Here is a 20,965-nt window from a genome sequence, read left to right on the forward strand (position 1 = left end):
TCCTCCAGATTCTGAAAAACTACATTGTCGACATCTGTGTCCATGTGTGCCGCTAACTGAAACACACGTTCTGTCAGAGCGTCCAAACGAAAAATAATAAAGTCAATACTTATAACGTTAGCATTGTTTTCAAAAACAGTTGCTAAATGCCTCAGCTCACTGACAACTTCATCGTAGGTAGCCATCTTTGTTGTGACTGTGGCCGGTGGTATGTAGATTCGACCGATGCAGTAAAATGCTAACCAACCAATGGGCAGAAGTTGACCCCCTAAGACAGCCCCTCCTCATTTGCATAATGAGGCAGAAATGCATACAGAAATGTAAAAACGACAGGCAGAAATAAATAGCATTGAAGAAATAAATAGGGTAAAAAATACAAAGGAAGAATAAAACAGACAAAAATATTATAACATGCACATAAATAAATAAGGTAATTATTACAAAGGTGAATAAATAAAGAAGTTAATTAAGAGATATATACATTTATGTCTCACTGTATAATTTAATTTCTACCTACATTTATTTGTTTATTGTATTTTTTGGGGCAATTAATTGTATGCTTATTTATTTATTGAGCATTTATTTATTTCTGTATTTATTTTTAAATATGGTAGAGCTGGTCCTCCATAGGTGAATGTATGAAAGGTACAGATGTTTGGATACGAGGCTCACACACAAAAAAAGTTGTCTACTGTACAACCTCAATGTCTTTAACTCCTCTTCTGGACATCAGCACAAATAAGTTGTCTGTGAAAAACATTTATTTCTCAAATGAAAGTCAGTGCAATCAAATACAAAATGAATGCCCTAACTTACTGGATGAGCTCCTTCAGACATCACATGAGAACTGTAAAGCAAAGAGAGGTCATCGTAGATGGCAGACCCTTCCACAGACATTCCTGTCATAGAAGCTTCAAAGCATAAACTGGGCCTCGTCCATCAAACACAAGCAGAACGAAATGTTTAATTTGTACAAAAGCCATTTTTGCATAATTTGTCATATTGGCTTCAATAACAACATCCCATAAACAAGTTCTTCCTGATTTGTCCCGCTCTCTATGTATTTTTTCATTACTCGATTTTATGAATAATTTACATGCATGTGATTTTGTGCATGTATTTTGTGATCGCAACAATCTGTAACTCACGTTTTATATGATATTTGCATGGAAGTCATGTATTACAACAACCAAAATTTACATTAAAAATTTTTTACAAACAATTTACAGAGAAAAAAATAAAATGCAATTTCCATTAGAAGGGCTGGTTCACACAGAACGTCTCGGTTACGTATGTAACCCTCGTTCCCTGAGTAGGGAACGGAGACGTTACGTCGGATGACGACGAATGGGGTTTCGCTTAGAACACCTATCGACTTCGAGTATTACAAAACGAGCCAATGGCAAGGAAATGCCATGGGTCTGCGGAATTTGCATGGCGTAACTCCGCCCCACCTCGTGGGTATAAAAGGAGGACGCCGGCAACAGGCAGATATGTTTCTTCGCTGAGGAGCCAAGACTGAGCTCAGGCGATCCCCGCGGTACAGCGGAAAGTGGCAGGCAGACGTAACGTCTCCGTTCCCTACTCAGGGAACGAGGGTTACATACGTAACCGAGACGTTCCCTTTCGTTGTCACTCCGAGTTACGTCGGATGACGACGAATGGGGTTACCAGTCTAATCACGCCACCTTCTCAGCTGTCTTCCAGTGCCCTGCGTAAATCTGAAATCCCTGTCGTGAGACTGGCACGGACGAAGGACTCCTATTTAGCACAGGAATACCAAGGTACACTGGGGAGCATATCCCAAGTTCAGGGTAAATATGCAATTACTGCCAACCCAGAGGGGCGGACTTAGAGAATACACATGTGACCCGAAGGAGACATGGAGAACACTGGGGTGTCCAGCCGCAGGTGGAATATTTCAACCCCAGGGGTGGCAAGGTGGCTTGCCAAGGGAAAGACACATGCTCGGGAGGCTTAGAGTGGAATACACATGTGGGGGTCGCTCAGGGGAGGGACCATGCACACGGGAGGCACCTAGCCGACACACAGGCAATAGACACTGGCGCCAACGTCAGGAGTGCTGGAGGAACTAAGGGCTTTTCGGGGAAGCTCACCTGAGGAGAATATCGCACGTATCCAGTCCGTGGAGTGGAATGGCGAGCAAGCGAAGACACCTGAGCGGGTCCAGTACTAGCTGGTTGAAGCGAGTACATGAGAGGACACTGGCTCCACTCGGAGATTGTAGAATCTGGCGAATGTGTTAGGTGTCGCCCAGCCTGCAGCTCTGCAGATGTCTGTTAGCGAGGCGCCATGCGCTAGAGCCCAAGAGGATGCCACACTCCGGGTGGAGTGGGCAGTCACACCAAGGGGGCACGGTCGACCTTGCTGCTGGTATGCCAAGGCAATGGCGTCCACTATCCAGTGAGACAACCTTTGCTTGGAGAGAGCCTTTCCCTTCAGCTTCCCACCATAACAGACAAAGAGCTGGTCTGAGGTCCTGAAACACTGCGTCCTGTCTACATAGGCGCGGAGGGCGCGTACTGGACAGAGCAGTGCCAAGGCTGAGTCAGCCTCCTCCGGGGGCAGCGCTTGCAGGTTCACCACCTGGTCCCGGAAGGGAGTGGTAGGAACCTTGGGCACATATCCAGGCCGGGGTCTCAGGATCACGTGAGAGTAAGCCGGCCCAAATTCCAGGCACGCTTCGTCAACGGAGAATGCATGCAAGTCCCCCACCCTCTTGATGGAGGCCAATGCAACCAGGAGCGCTGTCTTCATAGACAGGAACTTAAGCTCCACTGATTGCAAAGGCTCAAAGGGAGCACTCCGCAGGGCAGTTAGAACCACTGAGAGGTCCCAAGAGGGAACGAGAGGAGGGCGAGGAGGATTCAGTCTCCTCGCTCCTCTCAGGAACCTGATGATCAGGTCGTACCTTCCAACAGACTTACCTTCGACTGGGTCATGGTGTGCGGCAATAGCGGCAACATAGACTTTCAGGGTGGAGGGAGACAGCCTTCGCTCCAGCCTATCTTGAAGGAAGGAAAGCACGACACTAATCGAACATCTCCGGGGGTCTTCTCGGTGAGAAGAGCACCAGTTGACGAAGAGGTTCCACTTCAACGCGTAGACGTGTCTCGTGGACGACGCTCTAGCGGAAGTGATGGTAGCCGCCACCGTAGGTGGAAGGGTACTCAAACCTGCTTCGTCCCGTCCAGGAGCCACACGTGGAGGTTCCAAAGATCGGGACGAGGGTGCCATAGGGTGCCCCGTCCCTGAGAAAGGAGGTCCTTCGTCAGGGGAATCGGCCAAGGAGGTACTGTCGCGAGGAGTACTAGTTCGGAGAACCAGGTCCGGGTGGGCCAGAACGGCGCGACCAGAATGACCTGCTCCTCGTCCTCCCTGACCTAGCGCAAGGTCTGCGCAAGAAGGCTCACTGGGGGAAACGCATACTTGCGGCCCTGCGGCCAGCTGTGCGCCAGAGCATCCGTGCCGAGCGTGCCCTCGGTCAGGGAATAAGACTGGGCGCAATGGGTCGAGTCGTGGGAGGCAAACAGATCTATCTGTGCGTCCCCGAACTGGTCCCAAATCAGCTGGACCGACTGGGGATGGAGTCGCCATTCTCCAGGGAGTGGCTGAAGCCGTGAGAGCTCGTAGGCTGCACAGTTCAGGGCTCCGGTGGAAATAAATGGCATGAAGCGACCTCAGATGCTTCTGACTCCATATGGGGAGGTGGCGAGCGAGGTGCGACAAACGGCGGGAGCGTAGACCACCTTGATGGTTGATGTACGCTACAGTGGCGGTATTGTCTGAGCGGACTAGTACGTGTTGGTTCTTGAGCACGGCCCGGAAGCGGCGCAAAGCAAGACGTACGGCCAGCAACTCGAGGCAATTGACATGCCAGAGGCGACGGGGTCCTGTCCAGGAGCCCGCGGCAGCACGTCCATTGCACATGGCACCCATGCCCGTGGAGGAGGCATCTGTCGTTACAACAACATGCCGCGAAGCTCGTTCCAGGGGCACTCCGGCCCGTAGAAAACTGAGGTTCGACCACGGGGTGAAGGTCTGACGGCAGGTCGGAGTAACTGTTACTCGGAGGGTGCCGTGTTGCCATGCCCACCTCGGGACTCGGTCGAGAAGCCAAAGCTGAAGCGGTCTCATATGAAGCAATCCGAGCGGCGTTGCCGCGGCTGCAGAAGCCATATGCCCAGGAGCCTCTGAAAAAGTTTCAGTGGAACCGCACTCTTGCCCTCGAACTGTCTCAGGCAAGTCAGCAGTGACTGCGCGCGCGCTAGCTCGTAAGCTGCGCGGACATGGCGACCGAGTCGATATCCATACCGAGAAAAGAGATCCTCTGCACGGGGCAAAGTTTGCTCTTCTCCCAGTTGACCCGAAGGCCCAGACGAGCTAGGTGCCGAAGCACTAGGTCCCTGTGTTCGCAACCTGAACTCGAGAGTGAGCTATGATCAGCCAGTCGTCGATATAACTCAGGATGCGAACCCCTTGTTCCCGAAGGGGAACAAGGGCAGCCTTGACGACCTTCGTGAAGATGCGAGGAGACAGGGCTAGCCCGAAAGGGAAACCGCGTACTGGATGCCTGCCCCTGAAAGAAAACCGAAGGAACGGTCTGTGTCAAGGAGAATAGAGACATGAAGTAGGCGTCCTTCAGGTCGATCGCTGCAAACCAATCCTAGGCCGTATGCATTCGAAAACGCGTTTGAGCATCTTGAACGGCATCCTGTGAAGGGAGCGGTTCAGCACGCGCAAGTCCAGGATTGGCCGTAACCCACCGGTTTTATTGGGGACAATGAAGTAGGGGCTGAGAAGCCGGCTGACCTCATCTCGGCTGGAGGGACAGTCTCGATTGCGCCCTTCGCCAGCAGGGTGGCAATCTCTGCTCTCCTGATGGGGGCATAGCCACCGACAAAAGTGGAGCGGACTCCCCAAGTGGGGAGGAGACCGTGCGAACTGAATCGCATAGCCGAGCCTGATGGTCCGTGCGACCCAGCGGGACAGACGGGGAAGCTCTAACCAGGCTCCCAGGAACTGAACCAGCGGGATCATGCGACCACAGGCGTCCCCCCGGAGGGGCAGCGAAGCGGAGTAACTGGCCCAGACGTGGACGGCATAGCGGCCCGATGTGGGGGCACAGTTAGCAACCGCGCCCTGGCAGAGGCGCTAGGGGAGGACCAGGCTGGTCGTCCCGCGGGGGCCTGTTCTGCCAGGGGTCTGGCGACAGAGGGGGACAGGGGCGAAGCGGTCCGTGGACGGCACGCCATGTCAACCACCTCTGGGACAGAGGGGGACGAGGAGAGCACGGCTTGTGGGCGGCGCTCTGTGACGTCCGAGAACTCTGTGCTCAGAGACGGGAGAATCAGCTCTTTGGAGAATAAGGATTCTTCCCCGGCCCTCCCCGGGGAAAGGAGTGGCCCTGCTACCAACTCCTGGAAAGAACTGAGTCCCATCTCTGAGGAGCCCAACTCAAGAGCGCCGCTTAACCCGGCGTGTAGCCGGGTGCGGGGCTGGAGAGGACTGTGGCGTCTGACCGCGGCCTCCAGAGCCGACCCGGGTGAACGGGCGGGGTGGGAGCCGCGGGGGGGCGCCCTCGGCAGTGGGCAGACCGAGGGATCTGAGCGGACGGCGGGGCCGTCGGGACAGAATCAACCTCAGTCTGCTCCATCGCCGAGGTGCCCGTCTCACGAGCGCCGCTTAACCCGGCGTGTAGCGGGGGGCGGGGCTGGAGAGAGCTGTGGTGTCCGCCCGCGGCCCCCAGAGCCGGCCTGTGAACGGGCGGGGTAGGAGCCGCGGGAAGGCGCCTTCGGCGGTGGGCAGACGAGGGATCTGAGCGGACGGCGGGGCCGTCGGGACAGAATCAACCTCACTCTGCTCATGGGCGGCTGAGAGCTGTTGGGCAAGCCCTCAACCGCACCGCCGAAGAGGCCGACCTGGGATATGGGAATGTCGGACAGACGGGTCCGCGCGACATCCAGCACATCAGACAGGTTCAGCCACAGACTGGTGAGCATCACCTGACCCAGGTACGGCCACTTTCGTCGCTCAGAGAGCAAGGTCAGTGGCGGCGCGCAACTCAGTGAAGAGCCCTGGGTCAGTCCTGCCCTCGTGCAGGTCCATGAGCATCTGGGTCAGGTGGACCAGCAGAATGACCATGGCATGCAGTGAGGCGGCTGCCAGTCCCGTGGCGCTATAGGATCTCGCCACAAGCGTAGACGAAAAACTACAGGCCACGGGCGGGTGCTTAGGATTGCGCCGAGAAGAAGCACTCTGAGGACACATAGCATCGCAACAGAGCGTTCAGCCGGGGGAACCCCAGTGTACCCAAGGGCAGCGGCCCCATCGAGGGGAGGAAAGGCGGATGAGATCAGCGAGCGGTCCTGAGAAGACAAGGGGGTCTTCTAGGACTTCGAGATCTCATCATGCACGTCCGGGAAGAGAGGTATTGGGGTTTGCCACGGACGAGGGTCGGCGGCCTTACCCAAAACCAATCGTCCCAGGAAAGCATGGCCGTCATCTCCGGATCAGACTCAGGCACAGCTGTATGCACACCGGAAGGTGGCAGCTGTGACGAGCCCTCACTTCCAGAAGACTCAAGCCCACCTAGTGATGCTGCAACAGACATGGCATCTTTCTCTGTAGCTTCAACTGAAACACGCGGGCCACCAGAGGGTAGACTCGCGGGAATCAGCAGTTCACTAGCGGGCACCGTCATTGAAGAGGGGGGCTGGGGTCACGGACACATAGTCGGCGCCTTGTTCCAGACCGTGACCCTCAGGTCACCCTGGCCACCCGCCGAAGATCGGGGGGTGGATGAGGGGACTCTCACTCTTGCGAGTTCACCGAGTCTCGACCTATTTATGACGCGATGATCACGTTCCCTTGCGAGAACATGAGTCACCCACGAACGCTGTTCAAGCATGATCAAACACACTAGACAGCGCTCGTGCCCATCAGAGTCCGATACCAGTCCGCTGCAACCAGAAATGCACGGGCGAGCCGTCTTTAAAAAGACGTGCCGCGTGCGAGCTCTTTTATGAGAGGAGAGAAAAAAACTCTGCGATGTTGAAGCGCACAGGGAGACACACACACACTGGCAGATTACTGCACAGATCAGCAGGCACTGTGAGCTCGCTGCAGATCGCCGTCACACCAACACCGGAGAGAGAAGCTCGTCTCGTAGAGCGAAGTCAGAGATGACTGTGGAGTGAAGAAATGCTCTTGGCTCCGAAGCGAAAACATATCTGCCTGTTGCCGGCGTCCTCCTTTTATACCCACGAGGTGGGGCGGAGTTACGCCATGCAAATTCCGCAGACCCATGGCATTTCCTTGCCATTGGCTCGTTTTGTAATACTCGAAGTCGATAGGTGTTCTAAGCGAAACCCCATTCGTCGTCATCCGACGTAACTCGGAGTGACAACGAAAGGGAACGTGTTTTTGGCAGTGGAATGGGGAAAAACTGCAAGTTCTCGGATGTGTCTTTTAAAAGACATATTTTAACTCGTCATGCGTAAGATGCTATGAAAGATGCAAGACGTCCGTCTAGCGCGTTTACGTGGAAAAATAGCGCAGTGGAATGGAAAACAGACATTCTTTCTGCTTGCATAAACGTGACAGTAAAAAAAATGACAGTTTACATAAAATGATTTTACAAGCAAATTCATTCGGCTTGCATTTCATGAATGAGGCCCTTTGATGTCAGCTTTCAAAATGTAAACATACAAAATAAAAATGTAAAGTAAAAATGTAATGGCAGCAAACATTGTAGTGCATTTTAACCATACGTTCATATTTGTGTCATACAACATGCTGTATTTACATGCAAGCATTATTTGTCTGGTTTATTTATACTTCTGGGTATGTTTTGTTCGTAAACCGTTAGCAGAGAGCATGTTCGGGCTAGCAGCAGTTGGGCAGAGTCGGCAGGAACTTCCGGAAGAACTTCCTGAACTCTGTGTTGAAGACGGTGTAGATGATGGGGTTGAGGGCGCTGTTGACGTAGCCCAACCAGGTCACGATACTAATGACAAAGCCAGGGATTTCACACTCCTCGCAAAGAGCCCTCATCGTGTGCACTACGAAGAACGGCGTCCAGCAGAACAGGAAGGCACCTGTGGATGGACGAATATCAGGTGTAAAATTATTCTATGGACACATAAACATATTGTTGTCCTTTAACACTGGAAGGAAACGCCACAAGTACACACCACAACTATGACTATAACAATAAAGAGGAAGGATATTGTTATTTTTGCTGTAATCCCACTGATTAAGTGCGATAAGGCCCGTTCACACTATGAACACTAACTATTACGTTTTAATAATCGTTTTAATTCTGTGAGAATAAGTTTGTCCTCACCACAACTATTAAGATAATGACCGTTTAAACCAAGGACGATAACTATAACAATAACTATAACTTTAACAATTGTTCTTATTCTACGAGAATAGGAAAGTTCACACTACAACTATTACATTTACGACAAAGAGGAAAGATATCGTTGAAATCACTTTCAGGACGTTTTTTTCCCCTTAACAATAAAAACATTAAAGGAGTAGTTCACTTTTTAAAAAACTTTTGCTGATAATTTACTCACCCCCATGTCATCCAAGAAGTCCATGTCTTTCTTTCTTCAGTCGAAAAGAAATTAAGGTTTTTGATGAAAACATTCTAGGATTTTTCTCCATATAATGGACTTCATTGGGTACCAAACGGTCCAAGGTCCAAATGACAGTTTCAGTGCAGCTTCAAATGGCTTTAAACGACACCAGACGATGAAAAAGGGTCTTATCTAGCGATAAGTGAACAAATCTTTTTTCGAGTCATTTCGTTCGTTGAATGAATGAAATGACTCGAAAAAAGATTTGTTCATTTTGATGAACGATTTCGAACAGGAGAGTCACGAATGTGCATCACAGAACAGAGCAAGGCGAGCATTCGTGCTTATAAAACTTAAACTTTTTTATTTATTTTTGAAATGACCGATCGTTTCGCTAGATAAGACCCTTATGCATCGTCTGGTGTTGTTTAAAGCCATTTGAAGCTGCACTGAAACTGTCATTTGGACCTTGGACCGTTTGGATTGAAGTCCATTATATGGAGAAAAATCCTAGAATGTTTTCATCAAAAACCTTAATTTCTTTTCGACTGAAGAAAGAAAGACATGGACATCTTGGATGACATGGGGGTGAGTAAATTATCAGCAAAAGTTTTTTAAAAAGTGAACTACTCCTTTAACAGCCAATCAGAATCCACTCAACGTTAAAGACTCGAGCATTTAAAGTGACAGACGACAAAATTACAGCGCATGCTATAACAAACAAAATTAAATCAATTGGTGTGGGCGCTAATATAGTTATAGTTCTGTCATGACAATTCTCTGAGTGTTTGGCATGGTAATGGATATGGCAAAGTTGATATGTCTGGTCTAGATCAGCCTGCGCCATCTAGATTTTCATTACAGACCTTTGCATTTATCATTCTTAGTGTGAACATTAAGTTTCTTAGACTTGAAAATAAAAATCAAACAGCACACCGTAAACAAAAAAGTCCATAATTTTCATAACTGGATAAAAAATTTAAAAAGCCAAAGAAATCTACAGGATCACATTGATGATACAGCACATTGAACATCTAACCCGGTCCTTTTCATTTTCCAGGCTTTTAAATTGCACTTTGGAGGCAGTGAATCACTGCAAGACTTCACTAAAATGAATTTATCAAATGAGCAGGAATCAGAGATATAAGTTATTTTATTCACTTCTACTTGGAGAGGTTCCAGACAGAAACGCAGGACTAACAGAGGGTCGCTCTCGTCAGAGGGATATGAAATATGATATATGATCTTTCCCGCTCCCACCAGGAACCACAGATCTATCATCCGTCAGAAGCGAGAGGACGGAGAGGACAGGTAGGATGGCTGAAAGTCACTGTAAAGGGGGTTAATTTTTTTCCTGGAGTACCTTGGCTTTTATGCATCGTTTTATATATATATAAAAAAATATATATATTTATCTTTTAAACATGACTGGCCATATGCATTGTGGCTCTTCTGACATTGTGCAACTTACAACTTAGCCTAGTTTTAAAGTAAACGGGAGTGAAGTACACAACTTCATATTTTAGCATTGCAACATTAAAATTATTTGAAACGTAATTCTACGTATAAAATAAATATTTACGGAAGCCTCTGACCAAGAGTAACGGTTGAAATAAAATTGCATCAATAACCTTAAATCCTTTAGACATACAGTATACGATAATGTTGACATAAGAGAGAACATTATGTGAATATATTACTATGTTAGCACCTTTTCAAACCTGAGCTAAACATCACGTGTTATACATATCAAATAAAATAATCATAATGAATAAATGCAATTTAAAAATCCCAATTATGTTATTAATGATTAAGTAGTATTGTATTTCAGTGGAAACATTTTTATCAAGTTACCTAAGGCAAATGTTAGAATAAAGGATCAACTAAAATACATGCATTCCAACAACTTCTGCTCAGGTTTTTGAAAACAACTATTGGGTCATTGAGGGTAAAAGTCATGTTATTCGACTACGTATTCCTTGATCTTTACAGAGAGCTCACAATCTACATTCTGCCTTTAGAACGAATGGTGCAACCAAACAAAGGACAGTCAGTTCTAAACTAGCTAGCAGTTACTAAGCTTCTAGTGTGGACTTCTGAACAGTTGGTGTGACCCAACCCTGACCTTTACCAGTCTCTCTCTCACTCTTTTACCTCCTTTTTCTCGCCTGTTCTCAGGTTGACAAGGAGCGAAAGGGATTGCCAAGTACTGTCAGTACTGTACAGAGCACGGCACAGGTACAGCACTGGCACGTCCCATGAACCCGTGAAGAGGATAAGTGCATGTCTTAATGTGACGACGGCTGCCCCCACTCTGCCTGCTGGACTAAAGTGAGGCTTACATCATAATCGGATTGGAGGATTGCTGAGGAATGATTAGCCAATGAGGGCCAAAGGAGTTCCTCGTTTCAGCAAATGTGGACAGGGTGTTTTTAATCACTCTATGCCCATTTTAAAAGTGAGAGACTATTTTTTTCTCTCTTTGTTTTATTTGAACTCACAAGATTATGGTGCATAAATCAAAGCTATTTTAAAAGAAATCTAAGACATTCCTCATTCCATTTAAAACAAATGGCTAGTTTAATAAATGATCCACCACTTATTTTTTTAATGATAAAAAAGATCCTGTAAATTATTAAACAAATAATTAATTATCATTATAATTAATAAACAGTTAATTTTCAATGTGCAAATTTATGTCTATAAAAACTAATTTAAATAAATAATAATATACTTAGACTATTACATACCTCGGGTCGCTAGTGACCCAACACGCTTTTTACAAAAAAAAATTCTTGTTATATTGTTCAGAATGAATAGATTGAGGAATACTAAGCAGGTTGATGTCTAACCTTAAAAAATGAATGAGTGGGAGGAAGCGAATAACGTCCCAGGTCGATAAACACCCGGGGTACAGTATGCGTTTTAGGGTTAATAAATTAATTAATGTAGTCTCTGAAATAAAGCTCCAGTAGGTAGCTTTTGTAAACAAATATTTGTTAAAACTGTCATTATGTCCTGAAAGTAGAATATGAGACAGATAATCTGTGAAAAAAATCAAGCTCCTCTGGCTCCTCCCTGTGGTCCTATTGCCTATTGCAGAAATACACCGCTCCCGGTCAGAAACAACCAATCACAGCCAGGAGGAATGTCTTAGAAGTGTCAATCACGCTCGTGTACGCGCTGATCACCCCTCTCTTGCACAGCGCGAGCGCATACCGTCATTCGTGACTCTACTGTTCAAACTCGTTCATCCAAATGAACAAATCTTTTTTCGAGTCATTTCGTTCATTCAACGAACGAAATGACTCGAAAAAAGATTTGTTCATTTTGAAAGAGTCTTTTTCGGAGTCATTTCGTTCATTCAACGAACGAATGACTCGAAAAAAGATTTGTTCATTTTGATGAACGAGTTCGAACAGGATCACGAACGTGCATCACAGAACAGAGCAAGGCGAGCATTTGTGCTTATAAAACTTAAAGTTTTTTATTTATTTTTGAAATGACCGATCGTTTCGCTAGATAAGACCCTTATTCGTCTGGTATCATTTAAAGCCCCTTGAAGCTGCGCTGAAACTGTAATTTGGTCCTCGAAACGTTTGTGTCCTATTGAAGTCCGTCATATGGAGAAAAAGCCTGGAATGTTTTCATCAAAAAACTTAATTTCTTTTCGACTGAAGAAAGAAAGACATGGACAACTTGGATGATATGGGGGTGAGTAAATTATCAGCAAAAGTTTTTTTTTAAAGTGAACTAATCCTTTAACGTTATCTTAGTAGCTATAACTTATAGAAAGAGTGCAACCTTATAAAGTTACATGTATTGCAAAATACATAATGATTTGAGGACCAAGTTTGTAGTCAAAGTATGAGCAGGCCATAGTCAATGTAAAGCATATTGTTGATGTTTCGTCCCTATTAGTAAATGTTCCATAACTGTTTATAATCCGCCGTTCACGGCAGGCTCCGCTGTGGAGGAGGAGCTGTGGAGGAGGAGCTGTGGAGGAGGAGCTGTGGAGGAGGAGCTGTGGAGGGAGGAGCTGTGGAGGGAGGGCTGTAGCGCAGCAGAGAGCAAGGGGGTTTGACCTGTAAGTTGTGCTTGTTCAAATTTTCAGGCTAAGTCAACATTTTCTCAAAACTCCCTACTGCAGCTTTAATACAGTGTCATAAAAACTAGAGTATAGCAAGACTTCCGTATATCACATCAACTCACTTACCTACTACAACGGGAAGCACCCTCATTGCTTTCCTCTCCCTCCTGTTTATTTTCGCCCCTTTCCTTTGGCGGTTCTGGTTTTGATCTTTGTAGTTCCCAGCAGGGTATGCGAGCATGGACACCGGATCTGGGCTGTCAGGATCAGGGTAGTGATCGTGGTCCAGCTCCTCTGTGTCAGTGAGGTCTTTCTCGATCACAGGCGGCAGAGGGGGGGGCAGGCCAGACAGGGGCGGGAGAGACGCGGCGGCCTCCTGAAGCTTTCGGCAGGTCTGCATGCTGTTCTTCAGCCGGGCCTTGCGCGCCTCTTCCCAATTCCTCAAGCCCCGGAACATCCCGCAGTACAGCAACAGCATGATGGGGCACGGCACGAAAAACGAACAGACGGAGGAATAGACCACGTAGTTGTTGTCCTCCAGCTTGCATTCACTGTTGTCCCGGTTGGGGACGGTGTTGATGCCGAACATCACGGGGGAGGCCACGGCTAAGGCCAGGATCCATGTTGCGGAAAGCAGGACAATCTGTCGCTGGTCCACATGTTGGCGGTTGTAGTTAAGAGGGACAAAGACTGCGATGAACCTGTTGCAAACCATATTAGGTGTTATAATCCAGTCCATGCAAAACTATTTAAAAAACTTTCTTGACCCTGATCAACACCTTCCTTTCATCATTAAATGCTAGCTGGTCGAATCTCTTATTGGCTAATTGACCCTTCGCAAAGACCCGCCCCCCTTAGTTACTGTTGCTATTTCCGACAAGCTACGCCGCTCTCACGCACACACCATGTTCTCACGCAGTGAAAAATGCATCGCGGATCAGAGAGGAGACTGACAATACGCTGACAGACAGGACAGACCAGGTTACTTTTCGGTTACTTTTGATATTAAACATATTAAACAAAGACTCACCTTTCAAATTTGCTCATTTTTAAAAAGAAATTTAAACAATAAATACCGTTTTGTGGCTCTTTAATGTGTCGTGACAGATTGCTGTAGAGCCTCAGTTAAAGCTGCTCGTGAACCGATCATCTCTTCCTTCTAGTTCATTTATAGCATCAAATAAACATGAATGAACATAAGAAGGAATGTTGTTTTAACCGCGGAAAGGCGTCAGTATATTCAGTTTTTCAAGTTCAAATCCTCCCATGTTAATCTACTAACTCTCCTGACTGCTTTGACGGACAAAATGGCGGATGGCGAAGTATGATTGGTCAGATCACCTGTCAATCAAGCTCCCTGCGAAGGGTCAATTGAGTTGACCCAATTGTGTGTTGACCTGATATTTCCCTGAACTCTCATCTGTTACAGATAAATTCACTCATATCCAACGTGTATGTGTATTTTATAATGTGGTTTCACAAAACCTGTGAAATGTCCAGGTTTTCACCCCAAAATTCTCATGAGCATATTGCAAACATTTTTCATTATTGTTGTATGCCTATAGTAAAAAAGAAAAGAAAAAGAAAACTACCACTTTTGGTACCATAACTTGGGGCAAAAAGTCAATAAATGTCCATAAAAATAAATTGTGTGTGTATGTGTTTAAGCAAAATAAACTTAATGGGAAAAAATCATTATTACTGTATGCCTATTATAAAAAAATCTGGAAACTACCAGTACCAAAAAAGTACAAGAATACATAAAAAATACGGGGCTAAAGTGCCTTAAATGTCATATATATATATATATATATATATATATATATATATATATATGTATAAGTACATACATGTACATGTATATCATATATATATATATATACATTATTTAATAATAATTTTCAAATAATATGTATTTTATGCTAAATAAAAAAAATATTTTGGGGGGTGAAGTGTTAAGTGTGATATGTGAGAAACACATATGTCAGATTCATGCATATTATAGTTTTATTTAATAACTCTTCTCTATGAATCTCAAAGCTGCATATCATCTCCATATCAGTGATAGAAGAAGCCACGAGCCTCTATTATTGAGCGAGTACATTTCTGAACGGGAGTGTGAACCCTGAGGCATCTCACGGCTCTGGACGCATGCGGCGGCTGTTGCACAAATCAAACGTATCTGTTCTCAACACATTCCTTTTTCATGCTGATTCTGTGGCGACTTCTGCCAAGTGGTGTGTTTGCAGCCTTTCCTTGCATAACAAGTTTCATGCTGTTGTATCTCCAGAGTGCAGCCCTAGGCATATATCTCATTAATCTCTCAAAACAGCGTCTGCTGAGCCACATCGAATGGCAGGAGGGACGATAATGACCCTCCGGTGGACTCGAATCGCCAGGCCAGCGACGGCGGGACAGTCTAATGATGAATCCGGTGTAATTCCAAGGTACTTGGCAACTTAATGCCATTAAGTTATTCTGAACACTTTTTTTCTGCCAGTATCTCTACCAGTCTCTCTTCTTTTAATCATAGCAGGAAGCTATGAACTTTTATTATAAATGCTATTTCATCGTGTCTTCAAACAGAACCACAATTAGGAAGGTAACCTGCTGTGACCTTTATCGCTTCCAAAATATAAAACTAGCTGTGCAAAATCAGTGCACTGCATGAATTTGATTCATCGATCCTCGCCCCCTATTTCAGGCGTCAGACTTTAAAAGGCATGTTTTACGCATTTCGTGTCTGCCGCACATACTTTAAGCTTTCACACAGCATTTCTACAACTCTATACCCAAAATAAAGTGTCTTCTGGATTACCACAGTGAGTTTTTTCTTTGATAACGACTATAAATAAATAAAATATTTTTTTTGAAAGTGGGTGCAAACTATTTCAGCATGATATCTAATTTGCATTAGTATGGAAAACATGCTTGCATACAAATGGTGATACATTTTCTCTAAGTTTCTGTTTACACCTGGTATCGGATCCAAGTAGACGAGGGAGACACTTTCCTGTTTACACCTGGTGTTTTAATCTGTATTTAGTCTCTTTTGTCTCTTTATTTAGTCTCTTTTGTCCACTTCTTTCCTGATTTCTTCGAGGTGAGGTTCTTTGTGAGGATAAATGTATAGGATTTTCATATCTTTCTGAAATATGCAGTTTACATATGAACGCAGCCAGACACGATGGAAAAACACACAGAGCATCAGATTTTGTTTCTGCTCTGACATACGCAAGACCAGCCGAACGCTGTGAGAAACATGAGAGAACATTGTGTTTGGTATGTTTTTCATCTTCAAACTAAACTTGAGTCTCCAGCCGATAAAGTTTAAATTCCGTCTGTCTAGAGTCTTCATAATGTTACTCATTAGATCAGTAGACGGAGAGAAGACTGTCTTCTGTGGCTGTTTGAACACACTCGATCACATGAGCGTTTACACTACGAAAGCAATTCGGTCGAATGTTTTTTCAACTCCCTCTGGAATTGGTGGAAAGTGGACAAGCTTGAAACGCATTTTAATACCAGATGTAAACAGGGCCTAAAGTGTAGCTATTATCTACTTAAACCATGCAGATTCAGTCCAAACGGAATTACAATTGACGGTTCACAAAGACCCGCCCCCTTTAGTTACTGTTGCTATGTCCGACAAGCCACACCGCTCTCACGCCACATCATGTTCTCACACAGTGAAAAATACATCGTGGAGCAGAGAGGACACTGACAGCGCGCTGACAGACACGACAGACCAGGTTACTTTTGATATGAAACAAAGTCTCACTTTTCAAATTTGGTCATTTTTTAAAGAAATTTAAACAGTAAATACCGTTTTGTGGCTCTTTAATGTGTCTGACAGATCGCTGTAGAGTCTCAGTTAAAGCTCTCTTCCTTCTAGGTCATTTATAGCATCAAATAAACATGAATGAACATAAGAAGAAATGTTGTTTTAACCGCGGACAGGCATCAGTACACACCGTTTTTCAACGTTATTAATTGTGGATTATGATTGGTTAGATCGCCTGTCAATCAAACTCCTTGCGAAGGGTCAATTGTTTTAGTTTTTAATTTTAGTTAACGATATTAACGCACAGACACAACAACTCGATGTGAGACCCACCTGTCTATGCTGATGGCACAGAGGTTAAATATGGAGGCGGTGCAAAGCATCACGTCCATCGTCATCAGTCCATCACAAAGGGTCATATCAAGGGACCAAACTCCATCCTGGAACTGAGAGGGAGAAAAAATCATCACTGTCTTTTACTCTTTACCAATTTGTTGCTTCTCTCATAGATGCCATGTTTTCCTATCATTTCATTCCCATGGCTCTCTGACCTCTTTCGCCTTCCCCTAACCTCCTGTTCACAGCGGAGCGACTGAGTGAAACCTTAATTTCCCTATTATCCGCTTGCCATTGTCACAACACACACACACACCACATGCTCTCAGGCTGATGGTAATTTAGTACCTGATGAGCATCATGTGTTCTAAAAAAAAAAAAGAGATAAAACAGCAGAGAGGAGGATTTAATGGCATTTTAATTATTGGCCAGGAGATGAGGACAGATTCCTAATTGCTTTTTGGTAATGGCCTCTCCCATGCCAACGAGCACCGTGGAGTGGAAGCCATGAGATCGTGGTGAGGGGACTCATGTAAAATTGTAATTAAGCCACGGCTGACTCACTGGACCTTATTTTCTCCGTGTCCTCGTACTGAAGAGCCAGCCAAACGTTTGTTGTCGTTTGCTTCGACCTTGTCTCCGCTGTCTGGGGCCCTCAGAATCCAGTCTAGGGAACACTGTAACTGAAATGGCCCCGAATGACATGTCCGATCGGTAGTTATTTTGGAGGCCTCTTTAGTGGAAAGCGTCTCGGACCTCGCGCCCGCATCCCGGGGTGACAGACAATGTGTGTTGTGTGATGTGTGTTCATGATGTCCGCTCTGGCAGAGACAGACAATCTCAGCAGCAGGGGGCCGTTGCAGGCCGGATGAATGCAAGTTTGCAAAGTTTTTCACGCAAGGGTAACAATTGATCATTGATGATAAGTTCGTCTTGCGCTTTTATGAAACAGTTTGAGGTGATCAGACCGATTAAGTGTTAGATGATCTATAGTCAATAGATGAAAGGTTACTGTTATCATTGTTAACCATAGCTAAAGGCAAGCTACTACAGTTACTGTTGCTACAAGAAAACCATTTTAACTACTAAGTTTTACGTTCATGTGTAAGTATATATATATATATATACACACTTAATATTAAATATTACAAAAATGTACTGCATAAAAAAGCATGTATCAACTACAAAGTTTTACGTTCACACAAAAACATATATATATATACATACATACATACACACACACACACACACTTAATATTAAAATATAAATTGTATAAATATATAGAATGAAGTCAACTTATTTTAATTCATCAATTCTTTATACATTTTATTTATATACATTTCTGACTTTAAATAAACTCGGTTTACAAGTAAGTTACAGACATGTCAAAACCAGCATGAAAGTGGCCAATACTTACAGTGGGTTTTACCCGGTCATTTAAGGTGATCACATGGTAAACCAGCTTAGCGGGGTTTTACAAATCTGTTTGTTTTCTGGTCACCTTGCAATACACAATATTGTGATTACAATATCTGGGTAATGAATGATCTTAACTCACCTCTGTGTACACGAACAGCGGTAATACCAGAACAGCCAACAGCAAATCAGCAACAGCCAAACTGACAATGAAGTAGTTAGTTGTGGTTTTCAGCGCTTTCTCCGTGTAAACGCTCAGACACACCAGCACGTTCCCACATATGATGATAATGATCAATAATACCCCGAAAATGAGCGCTGGGAAGTTGTAGTTCGTGGTGTGGCCGGAGATGGTGAGGTTGGCTGGCATGTCTGCCTCTATAATAACCTGTCATCTGGGAATCCTTTGATAAAACTGACCGTTAAAACCAGTTTCTTCTTAGCCATTATTTGAGCGCTCTTGAAAACTCATTCCTGCGTCCCATTATTTTTTGTCTTTAAAGGAAAAAAGAAGTTGAGAGTCCCAGTAAGATCTAAGATCATCGCTGTTCATTCTTCGTTGTTAGACGCAAAAGTTTTCTGTCAGGTTCACAGCCTGAGCTCGCGCTTCTATTTCCATCCACCTGCGCGCGCGTCTTAAAGCGGCTTAGCGTCGCGCTGTCCTGAGGCCGTTCATTATATTGACGCGAGGTTATTGAAAACGCTTATCTTTATAATAACATCACTTGTTAAAGTTAGTGAATAGGGCTGTAAATAAAGCCTATCCGCGTTTCACCGGTTGACCGTCCGGTGTCTCTCCGCTTTAGTTTGACCGCAACGATCCACGGGAGTGATAATCTCGTCATCTGTGACGGGTGGGTGTGACATTTCCCCCGAGTGGCTTAAGGATGGAGGTTTAGGTTAAATCGTGCGTTCTTACAACACTAAATTATCACTTTATATTACTTTTAGTCCAATGTGCGTATAAAAGGGGTGGATTTATTTGACTAAGTTAGAGATAGTAATAAGCTAACGTTATATGTTTTTTTGACAAGCGTAACTTGTTGTCCTTGCCTCTCGTAGCACAGTTAATCAAACGCCAACTGTCATAAAGACGTTATAACGTTTTGTGTTTCAAGTTTTATGTTATAACGGCACAGCTTGTTTTGGTCTATCGTCTGATACTATCCTAAGCAAAGTGGTCCCGCTGTCTACTGTTGCTTTGGTTACTTCCTATCTATTTAGCGCCAAGCTTGTGGAAAATTAACTTTTTAGGACCCTTTCCTGACAGCAATATTTTTTTATTTTTTTTGTAATTTGATGCAAAGGTAGTAGCTATAATACTAAGTATAGTGTTATAAATGTACATACATTTTTTAAAAATGAAAATATAAAAAAAAACTTTGCAGGATTTGCGATGCTGATGACTGATTTCTGTCCTTGCATTATCTTCTTTTTTTCAAGATTTTAAATTAAAATGTATATCATGTATGTCCCCATGAAATCAAAATGGAAGTTTTTTAGCTTTTAGTATGAATATGTAAGCCTTATTGTTATAAGCTAGTGCTCCAAAACAATGACAATCTGTGCATTTAGAAGTTATAAGCTTTTAAAACTTACAATCTCCCACTTTCGCCAATATGAATTAATGATTTTGATGACATCACTCTGCACTTCATATTCTCATCAGATTCTGTCCAATCAAACGCTCAGAATATCCTCCACCTACATTATAAATAGACGCTGAAGCTGCGCTAAAATCAATCACTTGTTCACACATTCACTGTTTTCTACATGGTGAATGGCACATATTGCAATATATAGGGAATAATTTAGGGCCTCATTTATAAAACTGTGCCTAGGATCCTTACTAAAAGTGTACGTGCGCCAGAAAGCCAAAAATGGCGTACGCAAAAAATATTCAGACTTATAAAACCGTGCGTACGACCGAACCTGCGCAGAATTCACTTTATAAATCCCAGTTAGCGGAAGATTGTGCGCACATGCGTCTCCTCCCCGAAACAACCATATATGGAGCTTTTACTATGCATATCCTCATCTGCGTATCATTTGCATATGATTATTCATCCACGTGATAACATGTTTAACAAGACATTAGGAAAATATGAAATACGGATTTGCTGTCACATTAGTTACATTAATAAAAATCATTTAGTAGCCTATCCTTGCCTTATTTTTGAATAAATAAATCAAATAGTGTAAAATACATTTCAGAGAAAGTTTTTCTCAATCTTTCCCACTCTACTGGCCAATTTAATTGATTTATATTTTTAATGGAAACAGAAAGACCTTGTTGTGCATTATTTGCACAGAACTATTTTCTCAGAAAATCTGCTATCATGATAAGCAATTATCTATGTAGATAAAACATTAAAACACAGCATGCCAAAGGAAAAGTGTTCGAAAGCATTGCATCCACAACAAATATTTCTATTTATTGAAGATAAAAAATGTTGTAACTTCTCAGTAATGATTTCATGTAATTTAAGTGTTTAACTCCATTAATCTAAATGTTTACATCAGAATTAAAACATAGTTTAAGTCATTCTTTTATTTATTTAAACTGTGAACATGCACTGTATTTATGATTAGGACTTATAATGAAGATACGGTTTTAGATAGGCATATATGCGTCAGTTTCACTAAACGGCCCAACGCGCTCGCTGGCGCGGACATTTAAGAAGGGATGGATGTTTGCTTCATGTGATAGGCCTGGTGAGTGAAATTAT

The 20,965-nt window shown here is 44.3% G+C and overlaps 1 protein-coding gene across 1 annotated transcript; it reads right to left on the reverse strand.

Moving 5' to 3' along the window:
- Window positions 1–743: 743 nt before the first annotated feature.
- Window positions 744–19,085, reverse strand: drd4a (dopamine receptor D4a). The gene is made up of 5 exons (XM_077210112.1): window positions 18,379–19,085; window positions 16,817–16,929; window positions 12,826–13,400; window positions 7,441–8,120; window positions 744–1,281 (listed from the first exon to the last, which is right to left on the reverse strand). Exons 1-4 carry the CDS (start codon window positions 18,604–18,606, stop codon window positions 7,909–7,911), a joined length of 1,128 nt encoding a protein of 375 aa, XP_077066227.1. The 5' UTR covers window positions 18,607–19,085; the 3' UTR covers window positions 744–1,281; window positions 7,441–7,908.
- Window positions 19,086–20,965: the final 1,880 nt, after the last annotated feature.

The sequence above is a fragment of the Siphateles boraxobius genome, unplaced genomic scaffold, assembly GCF_051911475.1.
Source record: "Siphateles boraxobius isolate OS27281-9 unplaced genomic scaffold, OSU_SipBor_1 65, whole genome shotgun sequence".
Classification (NCBI taxonomy): Eukaryota; Metazoa; Chordata; class Actinopteri; order Cypriniformes; family Leuciscidae; genus Siphateles; species Siphateles boraxobius.

Coding starts and splice junctions, on each gene's coding strand:
- drd4a (XM_077210112.1), bottom strand. CDS start 18,606: ATGCCAGCCAACCTCACCATCTCCGGCCACACCACGAACTACAACTTC. Junction 16,930..18,378: donor CGCTGTTCGTGTACACAGAG/GTGAGTTAAGAT, acceptor TCTCCCTCTCAG/TTCCAGGATGGAGTTTGGTC. Junction 8,121..12,825: donor GGTGCTTCCCGTTGTAGTAG/GTAAGTGAGTTG, acceptor GTCCATCCACAG/GTGCCTTCCTGTTCTGCTGG.